Genomic DNA, 22,202 nt, shown 5'->3' on the forward strand with positions numbered 1-22,202 from the left:
AGCAACTTTCCTCCTGAGTGCTGTCTGGCGTCCAGAAGACAAGCAGGCAGGAGGCAGAGCAGCCGCCCATTCTGGGGACCCTGAGCCGCCCTTCCGAGGGGTCTGTGCCTCCTGGGAGAGGGTTGGTCTCCAGGACGAGGGTCCGTGGTGGATGGCTCTGGGGATACTCCCGAGGCTGTACCATCCCCCTGCTGCGCAGGTCGGAGGGTCACTGCAGAGGCTGCTCGTGGTCCCGGGGCTGGGGCCAAGGGAGCCTGCACTGGAGGTAAGCTCCCGTCATCAGCTGTGGTGCCTGGCATGAAAGGCTTGGGGCTTAGTCTCCCTTCCAGGTCCCCGGGAGAAGGGCGAGGAGGGCAGGGTCACAGAGGAACCCGGAGGCATCTTGCCTGCCGCCCCTCCCTCCCTACAGCCCCCAAGAAGGGGGCCTCCTAGGGCTCGCTCCCCATCCTGGGACTAGCATCTTTGGTGGCATTCCGCACAGACTCCTGCCCGCTCCTCCTCAGCCCCTGTTGCTCCTGTAGCCTCAGGACAGCCCCCACCCGACTCCAGTGCCCCCAAGACACATCCACCTTTGGGCTGACTTGCGCTTAGAGCTAGGGCGCACTCCTCTTGTCCCTCCTGCAGCAAGAGTTAGCGCACTGCCACTCCCCCCACTGCCCAAGCTGGACCTGATAGGGGGGAAGGGCCTGGCACTAGATCCGCCTTAGCAGACGATGGGAAGGGGCGCGGGCCCACGGGGGCACAGTCTCTGGGTAAACGCATGCACGCGACTCAACATATCTGGGTTCCTCCCGTCTCCCCGAATCCCCACTCTGGGAACGCCATCTGCTGCCTTAGTCCTGACAGATCCGCCAGCGCTGTGGGCCCTGAGAAGAGCAGTCTCCTGTTCCTTGTAAAGCTCTTCTTGGTACCCCAAACATCGGAGAGAGCGGATGCTCTTGCCGCCATGGCCTGCCCTGCCCCCTGCTGGCCCTTCTCCCATCCCCCAGCCCGTACCCTCCTGCCTCCTGCCTCCCGCCTCCCCCACCCTCTCCCCATCTCTGAATTGGCCTCTCGGCCTGGCCTTCTCAGTGTCCTTCCCTCCACCTGACAGGGTCTGGCTCAAGGTCACTGCAGTAATTCCATACCCGGCTGCCCGGCTGCCGCCGCTGCCACTGCCGCCTTATCGGCTGCTGGGTTTCTGTTTCACTCCCTTTTATTTCTGGGCATATTGTGTTCGATAAAACCCTTTGCTTATAACACCGCTGGCAGCTCTCCCGGCCACCCCCTCCCGCGTTCCTTCCTCTCCTTCTCCCTCCCCTCGGTGCTCCCTTGGCCTCACCCTGCCCTCTCTTCCTCCCTACCTGGTCCCCTTACACTTCAGTGGGGGCGGGGCGTCCCGGTGTCTCTGACCCCTCCCTTCCCTCAGCTCAGTCAGAGGCATGTGGAGAAGCCTCCTCCATTCCCACCTTCTAGGAGAAAGTTCAGGCAGAGCCTCAGGGCCCACACTGAGGGCCCCCTTCTACTATGCCGGCCGGTTAGGAGGGCCAGGGCGGCCTTGGTAGGGCTCCTGGTGGAGTCAGGATGCCCGACTAGTTCTGCTGGTTTCAGTGGCCAGTGCTGGGAGGGGCTTGCACTCGGTGGGCTCTAGGGCACAATTATTTCTCACCTTGACTCTTGCCACCCGCCAGCCCACAGGCTGGGGAGGTAAAGACAGGTCTGAGTCACTAGTGAGGGAGAGGGCAGGCGTTAAACAAGTGCTGGCTGTGGCATCCCACAGAAGGCCCGCCACTGCCGGGACAGAAAGGCAGCAGAGAGAAGGTAATACCGCTTTCAGCCAGCACTCTCCATCCCGTCTGTGCCCAGACGGGATCCTACCCTCTGGGTCCAAGCTCTCCCAGGCACGCGGGCCCTGATGAAAACTTCCAAGGCTTTGAACTGAGCCCAGGTTAGCAGGGCTGGCTGGAGGGAGAGTTGAGATGGGGGGCAGGGGTCGACAGGCTCTTTCTGACTCCTGCTGGGTCCTAGGGTAGAGCTGAGAGGTGCAGTCTCCATGGTTGCTGTTGGTGGGGGGTTTGGGTGGAGGCCAGGTCCAGCGAGAGTGTGTGTGTGTGTGTGTGTGTGTGTGTGTGTGTGTGTGTGTGTGTGTGTGTGTCCACACCAGAGGAATGGTGGTGGCAGGGGGATTCGGGTTTTGGTTTCTGGTAGGGCCCTGGGAGAACCTTTCTCTGTCTTGGGCCTGGGTGTGCTTTTAGCTGATGGCCTGGTCCTGAGGCTGTGGGCTGGCTCTAATCTTCCCTCAGCTGGGAGATCAGAGGCCTACCACGTGCCCAGGGCCTTGGGGGTTTGGGGAGCCCAGACTGGCCTTGCCCTCAGGGAGTTTTCATTCTGGCTGAGAAGGTGGGACTGAGGCAATAAAGCAATCAGATGAATCCATTGGATTCGTATTCTGGACACCTAGGTGTTAGTCCCGGCTCTGCCACCTACATACTGTGTGACTATGGGCACGCCATACCCCTCTCTGGCCTCAGTGCTCTGGTGTGTACAATGGGTCCTCTCTGGGAGGCAGCCTCCCCCAGATGCTCCTTCCTTGCCTTGCTGCCTCACTCCTCCTCACTCTTCACTTCGAACCTCGGATCAGCTCAGCCGTCACCTCCTCTGGGAAGGCTCTCCTGATTTTCCTAGCTTGGGTACTCCTGTGCTCCTCTGCACTCCCATGCTGGACTGTGACTGCCTGCACCCTCTCAAGTGGATGTGTGTGGGCCGAGGCTTGTACTCTGTGCTTGCCATAGAGCCTGGCTCAGAGAAGTCCCCGGGAAATTGGTGTTGAATGGATCAAGCTACAAAAATTAACAGTATAGGGCTTCCCTGGTGGCGCAGTGGTTGAGAGTCCGCCTGCCGATGCAGGGGACACGGGTTCGTGCCCTGGTCCGGGAGGATCCCACATGCTGCGGAGGCTGGGCCTGTGAGCCATGGCCGCTGAGCCTGCGCATCTGGAGCCTGTGCTCCGCAACAGGAGAGGCCACAACAGTGAGAGGCCCGCGTACTGCAAAAAAAAAAAAAAAAAAATTAACAGTATAAGAAGAGAGCAAAGTGAGGATGGAGAAGTTGGAAAGGATAGGTCTTAAGGCAGATCCCAGCAGAAACAGAGGTAGTGAAGTAGAAGCAAGACAAGTAGGCATTCCTGGGGGGTCACTTTCGTGTCCCTAAACTAAGAGCAAAGACTGTGGAGCGTGTCTACCTGGGTTAATCCTGGTTCCGCATTCACCAGCTCTGTGATCTTGGACAAGTCATTTAATCTTTCTCTCAAACTTTCCCCATCTTCGAACGGAGGTAATAATAATAATGTCTTTGTAGGTGTGATTGTAAAGATTAATGAGCATGCAAAGTTACAAGTACCTGCTGAATAATAAGTAAAATAAAAAAACAAAATGAGTGCCTGCCGAAGGCTGTTCCTGGCGGCAGGGACACCCTGGCCAGGGCTTTAGTCGCTGGCTGAGTGGCCAGCAAGGTGGCCCATTGCTCCTAAGTTCCAGGCCCTCTCTTCCTCAGACCCATGTGGAAGCCAAGGACACAGCCGCCCTGCTGAGAGCACGGCGGCCCACCCTTGGAGACCGTGACCTCTCGACGACGACGACGGTGGCCCTCCTCGGCCTTCCACCTGCGGCTGGGGCGGGGGCCGCCCATCTCCAAGTCCCCAGCCATGACGACATCAGCGCTGCGGCGCCAGGTGAAGAACATCGTGCACAACTACTCGGAAGCGGAGATCAAGGTGCGCGAGGCCACTAGCAATGACCCGTGGGGTCCGCCCAGCTCGCTCATGTCGGAGATTGCCGATCTGACCTTCAACACGGTGGCCTTTGCCGAGGTCATGGGCATGCTGTGGCGGCGGCTCAATGACAGCGGCAAGAACTGGCGGCACGTGTACAAGGCGCTGACGCTGCTGGACTACCTGCTCAAGACAGGCTCCGAGCGGGTGGCCCACCAGTGCCGGGAGAACCTCTACACCATCCAGACGCTCAAGGACTTCCAGTACATCGACCGCGATGGCAAGGACCAGGGTGTCAACGTGCGCGAGAAGGTCAAGCAGGTGATGGCCCTGCTCAAGGACGAGGAGCGCCTCCGGCAGGAGCGAACCCACGCCCTCAAGACCAAGGAGCGCATGGCGTTGGAGGGCACAGGCATCGGCAGCGGGCAGCTGGGCTTCCGCCATGCCCGCGGTTCCCCGTCCTCCTACAACTGTGAGTGAGCCCAGGGCGTGGCTGGGGACAGAGAGGCAGCCCGAGTTCTGACCCTGGCTCTGTGACCCCAGCTGTGGATAAGAATCCCCACCTCAGAGGGATGTGTGAGGATTCCGTGAGAGAAAGAGGTTGACGTGCGAGGCCCAATGCCCGCACACAGTAGGTGCCCGACAAGTCAGCGCGAACAATGATGTTATTTATAGGTTTGTTACTGTTAATTCGCTGTCTGGTAGGGGCGTGGTGGCGGAAGCATAGGCTCTGGAGTAGCAGTCCTTATTCTGCCCCTTCCAAGCCATGTGATCTAGACAACCAGCTCTCTGGACCTCAGTTTCCTCGTCTGTAAAGTAGGGATAATTTTGTTTGCCTCAGTTGTTCAATTTGAGAATGAAACGAGACCTCGGCCCTGTGCACAGACACCCAGCGCGTGGTGCTGCTAAGGGCATCCTCCTTGATTCCCCCGCTCGAGGGCCCTGCCCTTGGAAACGGGGGCGGCTGCAGAGCATTCTCAACTCTCCTCTCTCGAAGGGAGGCGCTTTCCTGATCTGGGGGCGCTCAGGATGGCCCTCCTTGACAGTAGGCTGAGAGCCTGGAGAGCTGTGACCGTGACTGGAACCTCTCCCCCTCCCACCGCACTTGACCCCAAGCTGGGTGGGGCGCAGCTGTAAGAGTCCAGGAACTTGAGTCAGGGGACCTGGGTTCAAGTCTTGCTGCAGGACCCTAGCCAGGCACCCCTCAGAGCCGTGGCGAGTCTGTAAAGGAGGGATTGGGCTCTTTTATCGGGGTGGAATGGAAACCTTAGAGAAAGTGCCGAGTACACTGCCTGGCCCTCTGGGGCCCGCGACTGCCAGTTGTTCCCTTCCCCCTCAGTTTCCCTGTCTGAGCCTTAGCTTCCCGGCAAGAGGCGGGCAGGGGAGCCTATGGGTACCTGTGTGGTTATGGAAGCCACGACGGATGGTTGGTCGTTGCAGCCTCCTCCTCATCTCCCCGCTACACCTCCGACCTAGAGCAGGCCCGGCCCCAGACGTCAGGAGAAGAGGAGCTGCAGCTGCAGCTGGCCCTGGCCATGAGCCGCGAGGAGGCTGAGAAGGTAAGGCGCCTCCTGGGGCAGCCGGGGGGCGGAGGGAACTGGAGGAGGGATGGGTGCCTGGATGCCCCACATCTTTGATTCTTAGGCTCCCCTACTCTGGTCCCCAAAGCCCTAGTCCTGCTCCCAAGGACAGCACAGCACCTGTGTGCCTTGGGTTGGGTTACTGGGGTTGGGGTCTGTCTCCCCACCCCCAGTCCTCTCCAGCTGGGCCTGGAAGGGGTAGTGTGTGTGTGGTAGGTTGGCAGTACCGTTTGTCTCATGGGCCTGCTATCGCCTCATGGAGGGGAAGGGGGTGAGTGTGCTGACAGACACCTTCCTAGGAGACACAGAAATATGCTGCCCCCCCATCAGCTGTCCTTATGGGGGGCAGGGACAGCCTCCCTGATAGCCTCCTCTCTGCCATTGCCTCTGTGGATCCAGGCAGACCTGGCAGGACACAGCTGGCCTCGCACAGCAGGGCTTGGAGAGCACTCAGGTGACCCAGAAGAGAAGGATGAATCTTCCTGATTTTTAAACTGCATCTCAGATCCAGATTCAGGCAGGGAGAAGACCACACCCATACTGCTGTCTGGGGGCAGGCTGCCCACACCCACTCAGGGTGGGCATTCCTCTCTCCACTGCCCTTACCGGCACAGGGCGATGCTGCCCTTCGGCCCAGGAGTGGGAACACTGGGCCAAGTTCACCCCTCTCTCCCTCCCTCGCAGCCGGTCCCCCCAGCCTCCCACAGGGACGAGGACCTGCAGCTGCAGCTGGCTCTGCACCTGAGCCGGCAGGAGCAGAAGGTAGTGGGCCGGGCCTCCTGTGCTGCTGCTGCTGCTGGTGGAGGTGCTACGCGGGCACTAACTAGGCTCTTCCCCCTCCCCGTGGTGGTCCTGCTGCCCCTGACCTCTCGGCGCCTCCCACCCTACACTCTTGACTCCAGCCAAGGTCCCCTCGAGTCCAGCCTGGGCTGCTCACGCTTTCCTTCTGCAGGAGGTGAGGTCCTGGCGGGGAGATGACTCCCCTGTGGCGAATGGTGCTGGGGCCGGACCCCACCGTCGTCGGGACAGAGAGCCCGAAAGAGAAGAGAGAGAGGAGGAGAAGCTGAAAACCACCCAGGTAGAGGGGACTGGTGGCTGGGGGCTGGCAGAGCCTGGGAAATGAGTTGCGTTAAATATCTGTAAAGAGTGTAGAACAGTGCTTGGTATCTAGTGAGCACTAAGTAGTGTTAATTCAATGAAAATAGGGGTGGAGGGGGTTTAGCAGACCCAAGTCCCGTCATGCATGGGCTGATGACTGAACTGGTGGCAAAGTGGGATGCAGAGAATCCTGATCTGAGGTTCCTGGATTTGCTGCCACTTAATGACTTGGCCGCACTGTCATTGTCTTGGCCTCAGTTTCCTCCTCCGTACAGTGGGCTTGTTGGACAGTTCTGGCTCTGACACTCTAGGATCATATGATACTGTGGGTCAAGACTGGGGGTGGCCTCGGGCCTATGGTGCTGAAAACATCTTGGGCTCATACACAACACTTTCCAAGAGGGAGGAGTGGGTAGCTGTTGGTAGCAAGGCGACCTTCCAAAGCTGTCCGTGCTATCCCTGGGGTGTCTCTGTACCCTTTCTGCCAATGCTCATTGTGGCCAATTTTTCTTGGACACTGACTTATAGAAGTAGGCTCATCATAAAATGTCTCTTACCACTGATGGGCCGAGGGGCAGGGCAGCTGAGGAAAGCGTCGGGCAGGCCTGCCTTCTGTCCCAGCTCTGCCTCTCCCTGGCTATGTGGCTAATTTGATTCCCCTCTCTGGGCTCCAGCTGGCACATCTGTAAAATGGGCACCCCACCATCTTCCCTACCCACAGCACAGGTTGTTCTGAAGATCAGACACTAAACAGATGAGGAAACATAAACTGGAAAGCACTGTGCAGAGGCGAGGGACCATTAATAGATGTTTGTGGAATGAATAAAGGAGAGAATGAGCTGGAGTGAGGATGACAGGTCAGGGCCCGCCCTTCCTCCAGGTCCCACCCTCTCCTGAGCATGGCCGCCTCTGCCCCCAGCAGTCCTCCATCCTGGACTTGGTGGATATCTTCGCACCAGCCCCGGCCCTGCCCTCCACACACTGTTCTGCGGACCCATGGGACATCCCAGGTGGGCATGCAGGGCTGCAAGGGGCTCCCAGGCTGGCCCCAGAGAGCCCCTTCCTTCCCAGCCACTTGCTGGCATCCCCTTCCCACAGGTGAGGGCCACTGGGCAAGCACTGCACCTCTCTGAGCCTCAGTTTCCTCTGTGTCTTGGGGTTGTAGTGAGGGAGGGGGCACATCCGAGGAACTCAGCTCATGGGAAACTCAGAAACGTTCTCTTGTTGCTTCTGGTCACCCTGGGTTTCCTGGCCCAGCCTGTCCCTGACTGGGAATGTGGCCTGAGCTGCCTATGCCCTGGGGGTGCAGAATCCTGGAATAAGTTGCTGAATATGGGCTCCAGCTTGCTGGGTAGTCCTGAGTCAGCATCCCATCTATGAAATGAGTCCGCCTCCCACATTGCTCTGGGTAACTGGGAAGGCCCTGGACTGGGGATTTGAGTGAGCCTGGGGTCACATCTGTGCTGTCCCCATTTCAGGTCTCAGGCCCAGCACAGAGCCCAGTGGCTCGTCCTGGGGGCCTTCGGCAGACCCCTGGTCTCCAGTCCGCTCAGGAAGCATCCTGTCCCAGAGCCAACCCTGGAACTTGCCCCCTATGCTCTCCTCCTCTGAGCCCTGGGGCCGGACCCCAGTGCTGCCTGCTGGACCACCCCCCACAGACTCCTGGGCACAGAACTCCCCCCGCCACAAACTCCTCAACACTGGGGCCGACCCCTGGGGGGCGCTGGTGGAGACCTCCAACACACCTGGTAAGTGGAGGGCCAGGGGGTGTGGCTGAGGGGATGCTGGGTCCCCTTACCTCCAGTGCCAAGGGGCAAGAGATCCTGTGTTAAGAGGGCAGCTTGCCTGGAAAGGGATCAGCCCAGTGCCTGCCCTTTTGCCAACCCATCTCATCTCCCTTTTCCTCCTTGGCTAGTGCTGGACGGTGCCTCGACCTTTGACCCATTTGCCAAGCCTCCAGTATCCACAGAGACCAAGGAGGGGCTAGAGTGTGCCCAGGCCCTGCCCTCCCGGAAGCCCAGCAGTCCTGTGGGTAAGCAGGAGTCAGGGAATGTGCAGCTCTGGGGAAGGAGGGGCCCACCCCGAGCTGGCCTCTGCCTTCTTCCTCTCAGAGAGACCACTCAGTCTCCCTACCAGTGAGCTTTATCATTTCTATTCCAGAGCTGGACCTGTTTGGAGACCCCGACCCCAGTTCCAAGCAAAATGGCACAAAGGAGCCAGATGCCTTTGACCTGGATGTGCTGGGGGAAGCACTAACCCAGCCCAGCAAGGACACCCCAGCGCGCCGGACTCCTGAGTCCTTCCTGGGGCCCTCGGCCTCCTCCTTGGTCAACCTTGACTCATTAGTCAAGGCGCCCCAGGCTGCAAAGACCCGGAACCCCTTCCTAACAGGTAGGACACCCCCTCGTCCCTGCTGGGTCTCAGCACTGGGGTCCCCTGCTCTCTCTCCGTCTCTTCCTTTACAGCCCAGACCCTGCCCTAAAATCTTAGCTCTTCCCTATTTCTAAGACCCCAGATCTGGCCACCTTGCCCCTTCCCCACTTAGGGCTATGTGGCCCTGGCCCGCTCCAAGTCCCCCAACCCAATCTCGTTCCGCAGGTTTCAGCACTCCATCCCCCACCAACCCGTTCGGCGGGGGCGACCAGGGCAGGCCGACCCTGAACCAGATGCGCACCGGGTCGCCAGCGCTGGGCCTGGCGGCCGGTGGGCCGGTCGGCGGCTCCATGACCTACAGCGCCTCCCTGCCCCTCCCGCTTAGCAGCGTGCCGGCCAGCGTGACCCTCCCCGCCTCGGTCAGCGTCTTCCCCCAAGCCCGCGCCTTCACGCCGCCGTCCCCTGCGAGCCTGCCGCAGCCTCTGCTGCCCATCTCAGGCTCCGCCGGGCTGCTCAACCAACCCCCGCAGGCCAGCACCAACCCTTTCCTCTGAGCAACGCCCCCGCCTCCGGCGGGGCCGGCGCGTGCGCGTGAGGCCCCGCCCCACGTGGACGGCGCTGGGCCACGCCCCCTGGTGTGAGTGGGGCGGGGCTGCCACGTCAGGACCCACCCCGGGAAGGAAGGAAGGCTGAGACTCCGCCCCGAGGCCGGCGCAGATGCTGCTCGCTGGCCTACGCATCCCACTGACGACTTCACTGGGGCCGAGACCACGCCTCGTAATAAAGACTGGAACCCACGTCCTCAGGTCTCACCAAGTGGACTTTTTGCCGGGCGTGGCGGCCAGGCCCGGACCACAGCACGAATCACCGGCTGCCGTGGGAACGACTGCTCCACAATGTGGGGCACAAAAATGCTCCCACTTCCTGTACAGCACCCTCAGCCTGGCACCTTCGCTTCCACATGCTCCCCAGACTCTCATTCATTCAACCATTTATCACACATCGGCGCGGGGGATGCTCTAATAGCAAGGGACAATAGACGATTGTTCCCTTGTGCACTCGTTATGTGCTAAGCACTTCAGACAATTTCATTTAATCCTTGCATCAATGTTCTGAGGTAGATAATATTACTCCCACTGAGGAATGGCTACATAATTTGTGCAAAATGCAAACGTGGGGGCCCCTTGTTCAAAATTGGGTTAAGAATGTCAAAACGGGAGCAGCAGAGCGTTAGATCAAGTGCAAAGCCCTTGGCCCTGCTCCCTCTTTATAGGTGAGGTTCAGAGAGGTTAAATGGCATGCTCAAAGTCACAAAGCCAGCGGAGTGGGGCTGCGATTCAGAGTCAGGGGATCTGGCTCCACAGCTCTGAGCTCGCACCCTGGGCCCCAGATTTAATTCACAAATACTGACTGGCTGCTGTGGACAGAGTGCTAGGCTCCTCTGGGAGGGATTCAAGAGCTGCTAAGCCCGCAGCCTCCAGGAGCTCAGAGCTCAGTGGGGCAGGCAAGCCGGATCCAAGAGCCCCCACGATCCTTTGTTTTACTGAATCACCTTACATCTGGCTCTTACTCCTCTCGTCTTTTCACCAGGACTGGCAAGAAACTCAGTTTCAGCCATGATCCCTCTTGGGGGGCTTGTGTGGGGTCTGAGAAACCAAGGGGAGGAGCAGGGCCTGGTACCTCATTCTGAGGGCCACCATGGTGACCCTCACTTCTCTTCTACTCAATGCTCTCCAACCACTGGGCACTGATGTGTCTTCCGTGCTCAGGGTCTGGCTCTGAAGGCAGCAGGCCAAAGGCCTGAGGTAAAATGGCCTTCCATAGGCCAGAAACACCAAAGTTGTTGGGGGAGGACACAGTGCTGGTCTCCTTCTTAAGGTGGGGGTGGGGAAAGGAGCTGCTTTGTTTTTTTGGAGGGAGTCAGTCCTACTGTACCTGTTACAGGCAGAGTGGACAAGAGCATCTACTTAGGAGTCAGACCGACAGCATTCAAAACTGCTCTAAGGTTTGCACTTAATCATAATCACTTAGTAATAAGTGGTTATGCTCCCTGACCTTGAGTAAATTACTTAACCTCTCTATGACTGCGCCTCCATTTCCTTACTTGTCAAATGGGAACAAGAGTTCCTTCCTTAGGAGGTTGCTGTGTGGCTTCTCCCAGGCCAGTGTCCATTCAGCCCAGGATCCACCCTGTTCAGAGATTAACCATGAGGAATGAACCTGCAATACCTCTCATTCCTGGTTTTGCCAGGCAGTACCCAGACCCATCCATCTTCTGCACAAACCTGGGAGATCTCCATCCTTCTTGGTCACTGACCCACTTTTCGCCCCTCCTCAGCCTGGGTCCTCCTCTTCTAAACTGGCTCTCCCTGTGGACACCGCTTCCCTAAGGACTCCCGAGGGGTGCCGTTTTGCTTCCCACCAAGAGGAGGTTGGTAGTCTGGCTCCCCATTTTGCTCTGGACCGTCTTTCTCCTGGAAGACCCCTCCCTCCTTGGAGACTGGAGCCACCTGGTGTCCTGCCTCCTCCCGCCTGGGGCTGCGCTCCACCTCATTCCTCCCGTGCCATGGCTCATGGTCTTCTCATCCAGATGTTGCTCAATCTTATGCGATTCCATTATCCAAGAAGATGACCTCGCTACCCCTTGCCCTCTCAGCTGCTCTCACCCCTGGTCACTCTCTGGGGCTCGTCATCATCCTGAATTCTTCCACATTAAAGCCAGGCTTCCTGTTCTCTGATCCTAACCTCATTCTGTCCGGGGAGCACAAACACCAGTCTCTCCCGCCTGCCAACCCTTCCATCACTCCACTATCCCAGCTTCTCAGAGGTCCCTCTCCTCCACATCATCAGATGCCTTCTCTCAACTGAATCCTTCCCTGTGATATTTGCCATAATTAATCTCATCCAGCCTGAGAGTGTCTTTCCATCTTTCCCCTCGCATCAAGTGCCCCTCCTCTCTATGTCCCCTTTCTTCCCCCCACCCCAACCCACTCCAATCAGCTTCTACTGTCGGCATTACCTCCTAGAACTCATCTGCCAAGTCCACCAATGGCCTCCACGTTGCTGAAGCTAGTGGACCTTTTTCTGTCCCATCCCAGTTGGCTTCTCCGGAGTCTGACCCTCCCTCCTTGTAACTCTCTGTCCCTTTGCCTCTGGGACAACACCCTCTCCTGGTTTTCCCATGACCCTCTGTGTCTTTCACGGGTGCACTTCTGAGCTCCTCAAGCCCAGGCCCGAGCCCGTGCCTCTCCTCTCGCTGCAGTCAGCCTGGGTGATCCCACACTGTCTGCACTGAGCCGCCACTCTGATTCCTTTCTCCCACCAACCCCTCCTCTGCATTCCAGAGCCTTGTCATCTCCACACGTACCTCTCAAGGACATCTCAAACCAACCGTCCAAACGGACCTCATGAACCCATGATCTGAGTCTCTCCCTGTGCCCCCTCCTCAGCAAATGCCCCCCATTCAGCACCAGCCCCACTCTGCACTTCACCCTTGACACCCCCCTCTCCCTTATAGACAATGCTGACGATGTTTCCTCTCCCGCTGACCTCAAGTCCACCCCTTCTCTCCATCTCCACCTCTGCCTGGTGCAGACCTCCCAGAGCTCTCCCCTGGGTCCTGCTATGGCCTCTGAACCCTTCTGCTTCACTCTTGTCTCCTTCCAGTCCATTCTCCACCAGGAAGCTGGAGGGACCTTTCCAAAATGCAGGCTCATTCCCCTGATTAAAGCCCTTCCACAGCTTTCTTCTGCTCTCATCAGTAACCAAACTCCTGCTGACAGTTCAAGACCTGGCCCCTGCCTTCCTCCTCCACAGCCTCACAACCTCATCTACCATCTCTCTTCCCTGTGCTCTCTGTCCTGCAGCCATGATGGCTTCTGCAGTTCCTCAGCCCTGACTCACTGCTGTGCCACAGGACCTTTGCACATCTGTTCCTCTTGCTTCCCCAGCATTTTCCCCATGCCCTCTCCAGAATCCATCCTTTTGTTCTTCGAAGGCTGCTACACAAATGTGATTTCCTTAGGGAGGCCTTCCCCCCTCGTCTCCCACCAGACCAGTTTCCTTGTCATACCTAGTCATGGTACTTCTCACAATGGGTGGTTGTACATTCATTTGCCAGGTTGTCTGATTGGCTTCCGCCTCCCTCATCAGACTGTGAGCAACACGAGAGCAGGAGCCTGGTCTCCCTCTGCCCACCGTTGTACCTAACAGAGTGCCTGGTAGGCGACGGGCACTCAATAAATGTTGACTGAATGTAGCAAATGAGACATGTGTAAAGTACCTGATAGTACATAAAGTTGGCTCGTTATTATTATTCAGGGAAGGCTTCCTGGAGGGGGTGGGGTTTGAGCAGGACCTTGAGGCCCTGGGGAGTCGGGGGTGGGCAGAGCAAAGGCGAAGCTCCTGGCTTGGAGGGCCTGGACAAGCCACACCTTTGCCTCTCGCCTCATTTCTCATTTGTAAAACGGGCTAGGGTTGGATAAAATCACAGGCGGCTCAGAGCTTTCCACGGCCCTGGCATCCTCACAGCCCTCCATCTTCTACTCAAGAGGGTTAACCCCCACAGTTGGTCTAGATCCAGCCGAGTCGGCCCAGTTTTGTGTACAGACTCGTGTCCCCCTCTCCGGTCTGCAGTCCCTCAGTCGACCACCGGGCGGCGCTCGGAGACCAGCCGCGTGGCCTACGGTCCCCGCGAAGACGCACCCGCGGCTTGTCGGGTGCCCGGGCCCGCCCCTCGCAGCCTCCCTCCCGCCCTCCCTTCCTGTCCGCGGCGTCCGGGCGGTCGGCCGCCAGCAGCCATGCAGGGCGCGCGGACGTGGCGGTGCCGCGGCCTCTTGCTGCCCCGCTCCGCGCCGGGCCTCGCCGCAAGCCGCAGGTACGCGCGGGCAAGGGGGCCGCTGCGCCTGCGGGGCCCCGGGGCCAGTCTTCCCGGCGCTGGTCCCCTGTGCCTGCCCGGCCACCTCCCCACCCCCGACCCTGTGCCTACTTCCCCGAGTCCGCTCCCTAGACCTGGCCCAGACAGTAACCCCCTCCTCCCTTCCTCCCCTCCAGCTGCAGGGCTAGCTTGCCCCAGAGACTCTGTTCTGACACCACCTCCTGGAAGCCCTCCTTGAACCCCAATGCTGGGCCAAGAGTCCTTGTCCAAAAGCACCTTGGGCTGGCCTGTCACAGTCCTTAATGCTGCAGGGGCCTGTCATTTCTGAGACCTGCCTTACAGTGCCACTGTCCCAGGCTGAGCCCCCTGAGATCAGGGCCAGTTTCTGATTCTTTGGGGGTCATGGGGTGTCTGGCACAGGACCTGGCCCCCCAGAAGTGCCCAGTGGGTGGATGTTGAGTGAGGGAGTCCCTGATGCCTAGTTTCTTCTCATTGCCCCTCACCTGGCCCAGTCCCACACCCAGCAGCCGGCAGCCTCCCTGCCCAGATCACACCCAGGCAGGCATGCCAGAGGGATACCTCCAGCCCAGCCACCCTGGGGTGGGGCCCGGTGAGGGGAAGAGAATGGAGCCGGAAGGACCATTCCACTCACTGTGACTCGCCCTGACCTCACAGTCATCACATTCCCACCGCCAGGTCTGAGAGGTTGGGGGAGACTAACCTGGCAGGGAGCCCCCAATGAGCCACCTTTCCTCACCCCCCGAAAAACACAAGGGGGAGCGCAAAGGCCACCGTCTCCCCCGTGGTTCAGAAAGGTGGGTTGGACTGGGAACAGGGGGTTCCAGGAGGGGTGCCAGAGGGCAGGGTGGGGTCAGGTGGGCCTCTGGGGGCGGTGTAGGGGGAGGCGGTGGAGACTCCTCACCTGACCTGCCTGCCCACGACAGGGGTAGCTCCTCCCAGGACAAGAACCGAAGCGTGACGGTCGGTAGTTTGGTGCCCATGTCGGCTGGAGGGAAGGGGAGCCGGACTAACTGCTCTTGGTCCACACCCCAGAAAGTCCCCAACCGCCTGATCAGTGAGAAGTCGCCGTACCTCCTGCAACATGCCTACAACCCTGTGGACTGGTGAGTCCCTCTCCTGATGCCCTCCCGGGGCAGCTGGACCCTCACCCCTCCTACCCCCCCACTGCCCACCCCTGCCCGGGCTAGTGAGTGATGCCCCACCCTGCCGGGCCTAGGTACCCCTGGGGGCAGGAAGCCTTCGACAAGGCCAGGAAAGAAAACAAGCCAATCTTCCTTTCAGGTACTGCGCCCACCTTCCCTGGGCTGGGTGAGGGGAGTGGTGGTGGATCAGGGAAGGGTCCCCTGGGCCTGGGGGCCTCCCAGGAATCTACAGGCCAGGGCCTCTCTGGCTCAGCCGCGGCCCTTTGGCTGGCCCCCCTCTGACCAGTCACTGGTCCCCCCTGGCCCTGTGACCCCATTCCAGTGGGGTACTCCACCTGCCACTGGTGCCACCTGATGGAGGAGGAGTCCTTCCAGAACGAGGAGATTGGCCGCCTGCTCAGTGAGGACTTCGTCAGTGTGAAGGTTGACCGGGAAGAGCGGCCCGACGTGGACAAAGCGTATATGACCTTTGTGCAGGTGCGTGGTCTTCCCTTGGAGGGGCGGTTGCCCGTGCGCGTGGGGCCGCTCCCCTCACCTTGGCCCTCTCTCCGCCAGGCCACCAGCAGTGGTGGGGGCTGGCCCATGAGTGTGTGGTTGACTCCCAGCCTCCAGCCCTTCGTGGGGGGCACCTATTTTCCCCCTGAGGATGGCTTGACCCGAGTTGGCTTCCGCACAGTGTTGATGAGGATACGGGAGCAGGTGGGTGTGCGCTGGGGAGTGGGGGGCCGGGGGGTCAAGGGTGAGGGAACAAGGGCCCCCACCCGGTGCTGACCTCCAGGTCTGCCCCTGCCTCCCATAGTGGAAACAGAACAAGAGTCCCCTGCTGAAAACCAGCCAGCGTGTCACCACAGCTCTGCTGGCCCGGTCGGAGATCAGCATGGGTGACCGCCAGCTGCCACCCTCCGCTGCCACCACGAACAGCCGCTGCTTCCAGCAACTGGATGAGAGCTACGACGAGGAGTATGGCGGCTTCGCCGAGGCCCCCAAGTTCCCCACGCCAGGTCAGTGTCCCCCGCCCCGTGACCGCTCCAGCCCCGGCCTGGCCTTCTGAAGCCTACCCTAGTAAGTGACCTCCTGACTCTCGTCTTGCTTAGCAACCTCCCACTCTCCTGTCTGGCCAGTGACCTCCTGAGCCCCAGCCTGTCTGTCAGTAGCTATCTAGTGAAGCCCTGACTTGTGGTCTTAGCAGGGACCTTCTAATACTGACCTAGGTAACGATCACCTGTCCTGTGGGTTGATCTCCTGACCCTCAGCCTGTCCAGAGAGACTGCCTGTTGCGTGAACCCCTAAGCCTAGCCTGGCCAAAGTCCTGATCACCCAGAGCTCGGCCCCTTTGTCCTCCCCGGTCTCTCACCGCTTGCTCTCGGTGTCTGCAGTGATCCTGAGCTTCCTGTTCTCCTACTGGCTCAGCCATCGGCTAACGCAGGATGGCGCTCGGGCCCAGCAGATGGCCTTGCACACCCTGAAGATGATGGCCAACGGGGGCATCCGAGACCATGTGGGGCAGGTGAGGGGGGGCTGGGCATTCCCTGGAGGGGGCAGCGGGCGGCAGCGGGGTGGGGACAGCAGCTGGGACCGGCCTCCAGCCCCACGCTCCTCCTGGCACAGGGCTTCCACCGCTACTCCACCGACCGCCAGTGGCACGTCCCCCACTTTGAGAAGATGCTGTACGATCAGGCACAGCTCACGGTGGCCTATTCACAGGCCTTCCAGGTGACCCCCGATCCCAGCCCAGAGCAGAGACCCAGCCTGTCCCCCTAACGTCTGGCTGCCCCTTTGCAGGGCTTTCCCGGTGACTTGAGGCTCTCCCTTAACCTCACCCCTAATTCCCTCTCATATGCCCACTACCCAGCTTCCCTCCCTCCCTTCCTGGGAGAACGCTGACTGCCCCTTGTACCTAGTTCCCTCTGCTTACAGCCTTCTTCCTTCCCATCAGATCTCTGGCGATGAGTTCTACTCTGAAGTTGCCGAAGGCATCCTGCAGTACGTGGCTCGGAACCTGAGTCACCGGGTGTGTGTCCGCTAAGGCAGGCGGGTCTGGCTGCGGGAGGGCTCGGGGCCTCCACTGGCTGCCCTGAAGGCTGGGGCCAACCGAGTCTCCCCTCCCCACAGTCTGGGGGCTTCTACAGTGCAGAGGACGGGGACTCGCCCCCGGAGCGGGGCATGAGGCCCAAAGAGGGTGCCTTCTACGTGTGGACAGCCAAAGAGGTCCAGCAGCTCCTCCCCGAGCCCGTGCTGGGCACCACCGAGCCTCTGACCTCGGGCCAGCTCCTCATGAAGCACTATGGGCTCACAGAGGCCGGCAACGTCAGCCCCGGTCAGGTGAGGACAGCTGGGTCACGGGAGGGGTCCTGGAGCCAGACAGGCAAGTGGACTCCTTCGGACAAGGGCTGTTTTCCTCAGGACCCAAAGGGGGAGCTGCAGGGCCAGAGCGTGCTGACCGTCCGGTATTCACTGGAGCTGACTGCTGCCCGCTTTGGCCTGGAAGTGGAGGCCGTACGGACCTTACTCAGCTCAGGCCTCGAGAAGCTTTTCCAGGCCCGGAAACATCGGCCGAAGCCGCACCTGGACAGCAAGATGTTGGCGGCCTGGAACGGTGGGGTGGCTGTCTGAGACCTGATCCGTTTATAGAATTGCCCTTCATAAGGGCCCTTATGTATGACAGGCACCTGCTAAACAGTAATTCTTCCTTTATCAGGTTCATTGTTCTTAATTTACAAATGAGCAAACTGAGAGTTACGGTAATCAAGAGTTACGATAATCCACCCGAGGTCCCACACAGGGACAGGAGCCCAGCTCTGCCTGGCGCTGGAGCTCAGACTCTTACCCGCTTACCCTATTGCTCCAGAGAGGTGTCAGAGCTTGGGGGGTTGGGATGGACATACTGGGAGGGCCCCAGCCGGCGTCACAACCACTCGTGTCTCCTACCTCCAGGATTGATGGTGTCTGGCTTTGCCGTGACCGGGGCTGTCCTGGGCCAGGAGAGGCTGATCAACTACGCCATCAGTGGTGCCAAGTTCCTGAAGCGGCACATGTTTGACGTGGCCAGTGGCCGCCTAATGCGGACCTGCTATGCAGGCTCTGGGGGGACCGTGGAGCACAGGTGGGGGGCCGGACAGTCCAGGAAGGCTTGCCTCCTTGGGCATCCCATGCTTTTCTCTCTTCCCCTCTTCTCTTCTCCGGGTGGGCACTAGTCCTGGCTCTGCTTTCTGCCCGCTATGAGCTCTTAATCTCCCTGGGACCATTTGCTCATCTGGGAAATGGGCTAACGGGGCCTACCCAGGAGCTAGATTTTGAGGGTTAAACAAAAGCACATGATAAGGGCCTCCTCTGTGAAAGCTCCTCTCTCCCTGTCCTGTCTCCTCCCCAATGCCTGTCCCCCCAGCAACCCGCCCTGCTGGGGCTTCCTGGAGGACTACGCCTTCGTGGTGCGGGGCCTGCTGGACTTGTACGAGGCTTCACAGGAGAGCGCGTGGCTCAAGTGGGCTCTGCGGCTGCAGGACACGCAGGACAGGCTCTTCTGGGACTCTCAGGGTGGCGGCTACTTCTGCAGTGAGGCTGAGCTGGGGGCTGGCGTGCCCCTGCGTCTGAAGGACGGTCAGTGAGGATGTGGAGCTGGCCCGGGGTCCTGGACCCAGCGGGGCTTGGTTTTTCCTGGGGGAGGCATAAGTGCAGCGTGGTGGTGAAGGGCCGGCGTGGGCAGGGGCCAGGCCCTCCTGGGCTCCCAGCTTACCACTCATTAACCGAGTGACATTGGGCTGGTCTCGTTGCATTTCAGAGCCTCAGATTCTTTTTTTTTTTTTTAACGAATCAATTAATTAATTAATTTTTGGTTGCGTTGGGTCTTCGTTGCTGCGTGCGGGCTTTCTCTAGTTGGGACGAGCAGGGGCTACTCTTTGTTGCGGTGTGCGGGCTTCTCATTGCGGTGGCTTCTCTTGCTGCGGAGCACGGGCTACAGGTGCATGGGCTTCAGTAGTTGTGGCTCATGGGCTCTAGAGCGCAGGCTCAGTAGTTGTGGCACATGGGCTTAGTTGCTTCGCGGCATGTGGGATCTTCCCGGACCAGGGCTCAACCCTGTGTCTCCTGCATTGGCAGGCGGATGCTTTAACCACTGCGCCACCAGGGAAGTCCCCTCAGATTCTTAATATGCAAAATGGAGCTATGTTGGCATTCCCTTACATGGTTGACATGAAGATTGATGTAGCTATTCTGTGAGCATGCTTCGTGGCAGTGTGGCATGCCTAGATAGATTGAACAAGGCCAGCTCCATCCCTGCCCTCATAAAGCTTACTGTTCAGTAAGGGAGACAACTAACAGACGGTAACATTTAAAGCAAAAACACACACACGAATACATAGTTAAAACTGTGAGTGCCTTGGAGAAGTAGGAGCTGCCCACCAGGTACCCTGTTCCTGACTTTTCTCAGTGGCATTTAGCATCACCTGATGCCTCTGGTCTGTTAATGGTCTCCCCCCACTCAAATGTAAGTGTCTTGGAGGAAGGATGTTGTCACTGCTTTATCCCCAGGATCTAGCGCAGGCCTGGTACATAATTAGGTGCTCAATAAATGGTAGCTGAATGAAAGGGCCCTGAGAGAACAACGGTGGGGCCCAGCTGATCCGGGGAGTCATTTAACCAAGGGCTGGAGGGCAAGATGGGGCCGTGTGATCCTGGAGGAGCAGGAGAGGGATTTCAGGTGGAGGGAACAGCCTGTGAGAGGCTCTGAGTGGGCAGCCTGTGCCCTGCAGGACAGGGCGGGCAGAGGTCAGCGTGTGAGGGGAGGATGCCCAGGTGGGGCTGGATCCCTGCAGGGTCTTGTAGGTGTGGCAAGGAGTGGAAGGCTCTGGTGAGTTTTGAGTGGGTTGTGATTTGCTCTGGTTTGGGTTTAAGAATATTACTCGGACCGACGGTGGAGAAGGGAATGGGGGCAGGGGAAACAGGGCGGCCAGGTATGAAGCCGTTAGTGGCGTTGGTCCAGGCAAGCATCAGCAAAGGCCCAGACGAGGTAGAAGTACGAGATGGGAGAAATGGTCAGGTTGGATCTATTCTGGTCACAGACCCTGCAGATTCACGATGGATTAAAAGTGGGAGGTGAGGGAGACGGAGGGAGGGGTAGCGATGGAGGTATCAGCAGGGAGATCGGGGAGCCTGGGAGCCAACAGCTCAGCCTGGAGCAGGTGGAGTTGAGGATGCGTGTGAGCGCGCAAAGGGTCAGTAACTGCTGGGGTCAGCATTACACTCTCAGACCTGGGGCGTGAGCCGGCGGGCAGGGACTCCTCTACCCCATCCCTCCAGCTGCCCTGGCCACAGTCCTGGAGCAGGGTCCTGGGACCCGATGACCCTCCCTCTCAGCGCTTGCCCCCCATGCACCCTGCAGACCAGGATGGTGCGGAGCCCAGCGCCAACTCCGTGTCGGCCCATAACCTGCTTCGGCTGCACGGCTTCACGGGCCACAAGGACTGGATGCACAAGTGTGTGTGCCTATTGGCCGCCTTCTCTGAGCGCATGCGCCGTGTCCCCGTGGCGTTGCCTGAGATGGTCCGCGCCCTCTCAGCCCACCAGCAGACCCTCAAGCAGGTGGGGCACTTGGGCAGGGACCCTGGGTGGGAGGGGAGCTGGGGCTGCAATAGAGACATGGAGTGGAGTCCTAGGGGCTGTCCCCAGAGCTCAGGTCCATGAATGTGTGGCCCTTTGTGAGTGTGTGTATAGGTGTCTCTGAGGGAATGTCTGTAAGGCTGCTCAGTGCAGATGGGGGAGTCTGTGTGAGTGTGTGTCTGAAGCAGGCCTCCGGCACGGACAGGTGCCTGTGTGAGGGCCTGTGGCTGGGGCTGTCAGAGGAAGGGGTTAACTATGGGTCCCTGTGGCTGCTGACGTGTTTCTCTGAGGCTTCTGTGTGCCTCTGTGATTCTCTGTGTGTCGGTGTATTTGGGTCAGCAGTACAGTGCGTGCAGACATATGCTTGTCTGTGTGTAAGTCTCTATGTGTGTTACTGCTGTGCGTGTGCCTCTGGTGTGTATGACTCTGGAGTGGAGGTCTGTGACTGTGTGCCTGGCTTTCTGAGTGTGCGCTGGTGTGAGTGAGTGTGTGTGCCCCGTGTTCAGGCTAGCCTGCTTATATTTGCATGTTTGTCTATATATCTCTGCCTCGTGTGTGTGTGTGTGTGTGTGTGTGTGTGCGAGCGTGCGTGTTCTCACCTGCTGAGCAGTGAATCCGATGCGGCCTCCTGGCAGCTGGTCTGGGGGGTGCTGAGCTGAGTCCCCATTTCTTCTTAGGCATATAGGGTGGCTGGCAGGAGGATGGGGAAGCCCCGGCAGGTCTGGGTCCAGCCCCTCTGCACCTGTCACTGGAGTTACCTTTCTGTTCTGGCCAGATCGTGATCTGTGGAGACCCCCAGGCCAAGGACACCAAGGCTCTGTTGCAGTGTGTCCACTCCATCTACATCCCTAACAAGGTTTGGTCTGTGAGCCTGGCCCCACCCTCTTCCTCCCCTGCCAGGGCCCCCTCCCCTCCTCAGCTCCCCAGTATCTCCGGCTCCTTTGAAGGCCTGGGGAGAAGACACCCACTAGTGGGCCCTGCCGGTGTCCCAGTGCCCCCAGGTGACCCTCTCTGCCACTCTCCCAGGTGCTGATTCTGGCCGATGGGGACCCCTCGAGCTTCCTGTGCCGCCAGCTGCCCTTCCTGAGTACCCTGCGACGGCTAGAAGACCAGGCCACTGCCTACGTGTGTGAGAACCAGGCCTGCTCGATACCCATCACCGAGCCCTGTGAACTACGGAAACTGCTACATCAGTGACTGCCTCCCCCACCTTGGGCTGGGGCGGAAGGTGGAGCTTCCCAGCCGGCCAGAGACTCAGGCCCTGCAGGGCCCCGCAGAGCCTGCGGCCACCCCTGAGCACACTGTCACCAGGTGACCTCGGCCGTCCTCGCTGCCCCACCATGGGCACCCACTTACCCTGGAATAAACCTAACAGAGTCCTGCGGGAACCTCAGGGCCTCAGCCTTGCTTATAAGAGAGGGACCTCGGGCTCCAGCATGGGAGCCAGCAGCCCAGGTCCCCTTTTCTGGGAGCCCCTAGCTGCCCCCTCTGCTTCCTTGGATTCCTTTTTCACCTTCAAAGGTCACCAGGCTGACTCTGCCCCGCTCTATGGTCATTGCAACCTGAGTGAAGCTGGGGTCAGGGGACCAGTAATGACCACCAGTGGTGTGGGTGTGTACTTGCACAGGAGGGGAAAGGCCAATCCTTGCCCTCAGGCAGGGTTAAGAAAGGGGCCTGCCCTCCCTTCCCGTTGTCTCCTCCAGTTTTAAGCTGGGGAAGAGGCAGGGGGATGCTTCATATAAGGTTTTATTTTTCATGGAATTTGCATA

The 22,202-nt window shown here is 59.4% G+C and overlaps 2 protein-coding genes across 5 annotated transcripts; both read left to right on the top strand.

Annotated features, from left to right (window-relative positions):
• The first annotated feature begins 9 nt into the window (after positions 1-9).
• EPN3 (epsin 3) lies at positions 10-10,883 on the top strand. The gene is made up of 10 exons (XM_033411139.2): positions 10-265; positions 3,532-4,220; positions 5,189-5,307; positions 6,013-6,090; positions 6,281-6,406; positions 7,307-7,436; positions 7,905-8,174; positions 8,342-8,458; positions 8,587-8,817; positions 9,025-10,883. The coding sequence occupies exons 2-10, from the start codon at positions 3,683-3,685 to the stop codon at positions 9,351-9,353; spliced, it is 1,938 nt and encodes a 645-aa protein (XP_033267030.1). The 5' UTR covers positions 10-265; positions 3,532-3,682; the 3' UTR covers positions 9,354-10,883.
• Positions 10,884-13,535: 2,652 nt separating this feature from the next.
• SPATA20 (spermatogenesis associated 20) lies at positions 13,536-21,818 on the top strand. 4 transcript variants are annotated; one of them, XM_049702662.1, is made up of 17 exons: positions 13,574-13,675; positions 14,372-14,490; positions 14,620-14,799; positions 14,913-14,977; positions 15,161-15,315; positions 15,394-15,537; positions 15,638-15,839; positions 16,215-16,345; positions 16,447-16,551; positions 16,775-16,849; positions 16,951-17,160; positions 17,242-17,434; positions 17,773-17,941; positions 18,224-18,435; positions 20,216-20,415; positions 21,209-21,289; positions 21,460-21,818. In XM_049702662.1, the coding sequence occupies exons 2-17, from the start codon at positions 14,414-14,416 to the stop codon at positions 21,628-21,630; spliced, it is 2,370 nt and encodes a 789-aa protein (XP_049558619.1). In that variant the 5' UTR covers positions 13,574-13,675; positions 14,372-14,413; the 3' UTR covers positions 21,631-21,818. The 4 variants fall into 4 exon arrangements, with proteins under 4 accessions (XP_004282655.1, XP_049558619.1, XP_049558620.1 ...); XM_004282607.3 differs by lacking the exon at positions 14,372-14,490 and having other exon boundaries at positions 13,536-13,675; XM_033410923.2 differs by lacking the exon at positions 13,574-13,675 and having other exon boundaries at positions 14,313-14,490.
• Positions 21,819-22,202: the final 384 nt, after the last annotated feature.

Source organism: Orcinus orca, chromosome 19 (assembly GCF_937001465.1).
Source record: "Orcinus orca chromosome 19, mOrcOrc1.1, whole genome shotgun sequence".
NCBI classification, from domain to species: domain Eukaryota; kingdom Metazoa; phylum Chordata; class Mammalia; order Artiodactyla; family Delphinidae; genus Orcinus; species Orcinus orca.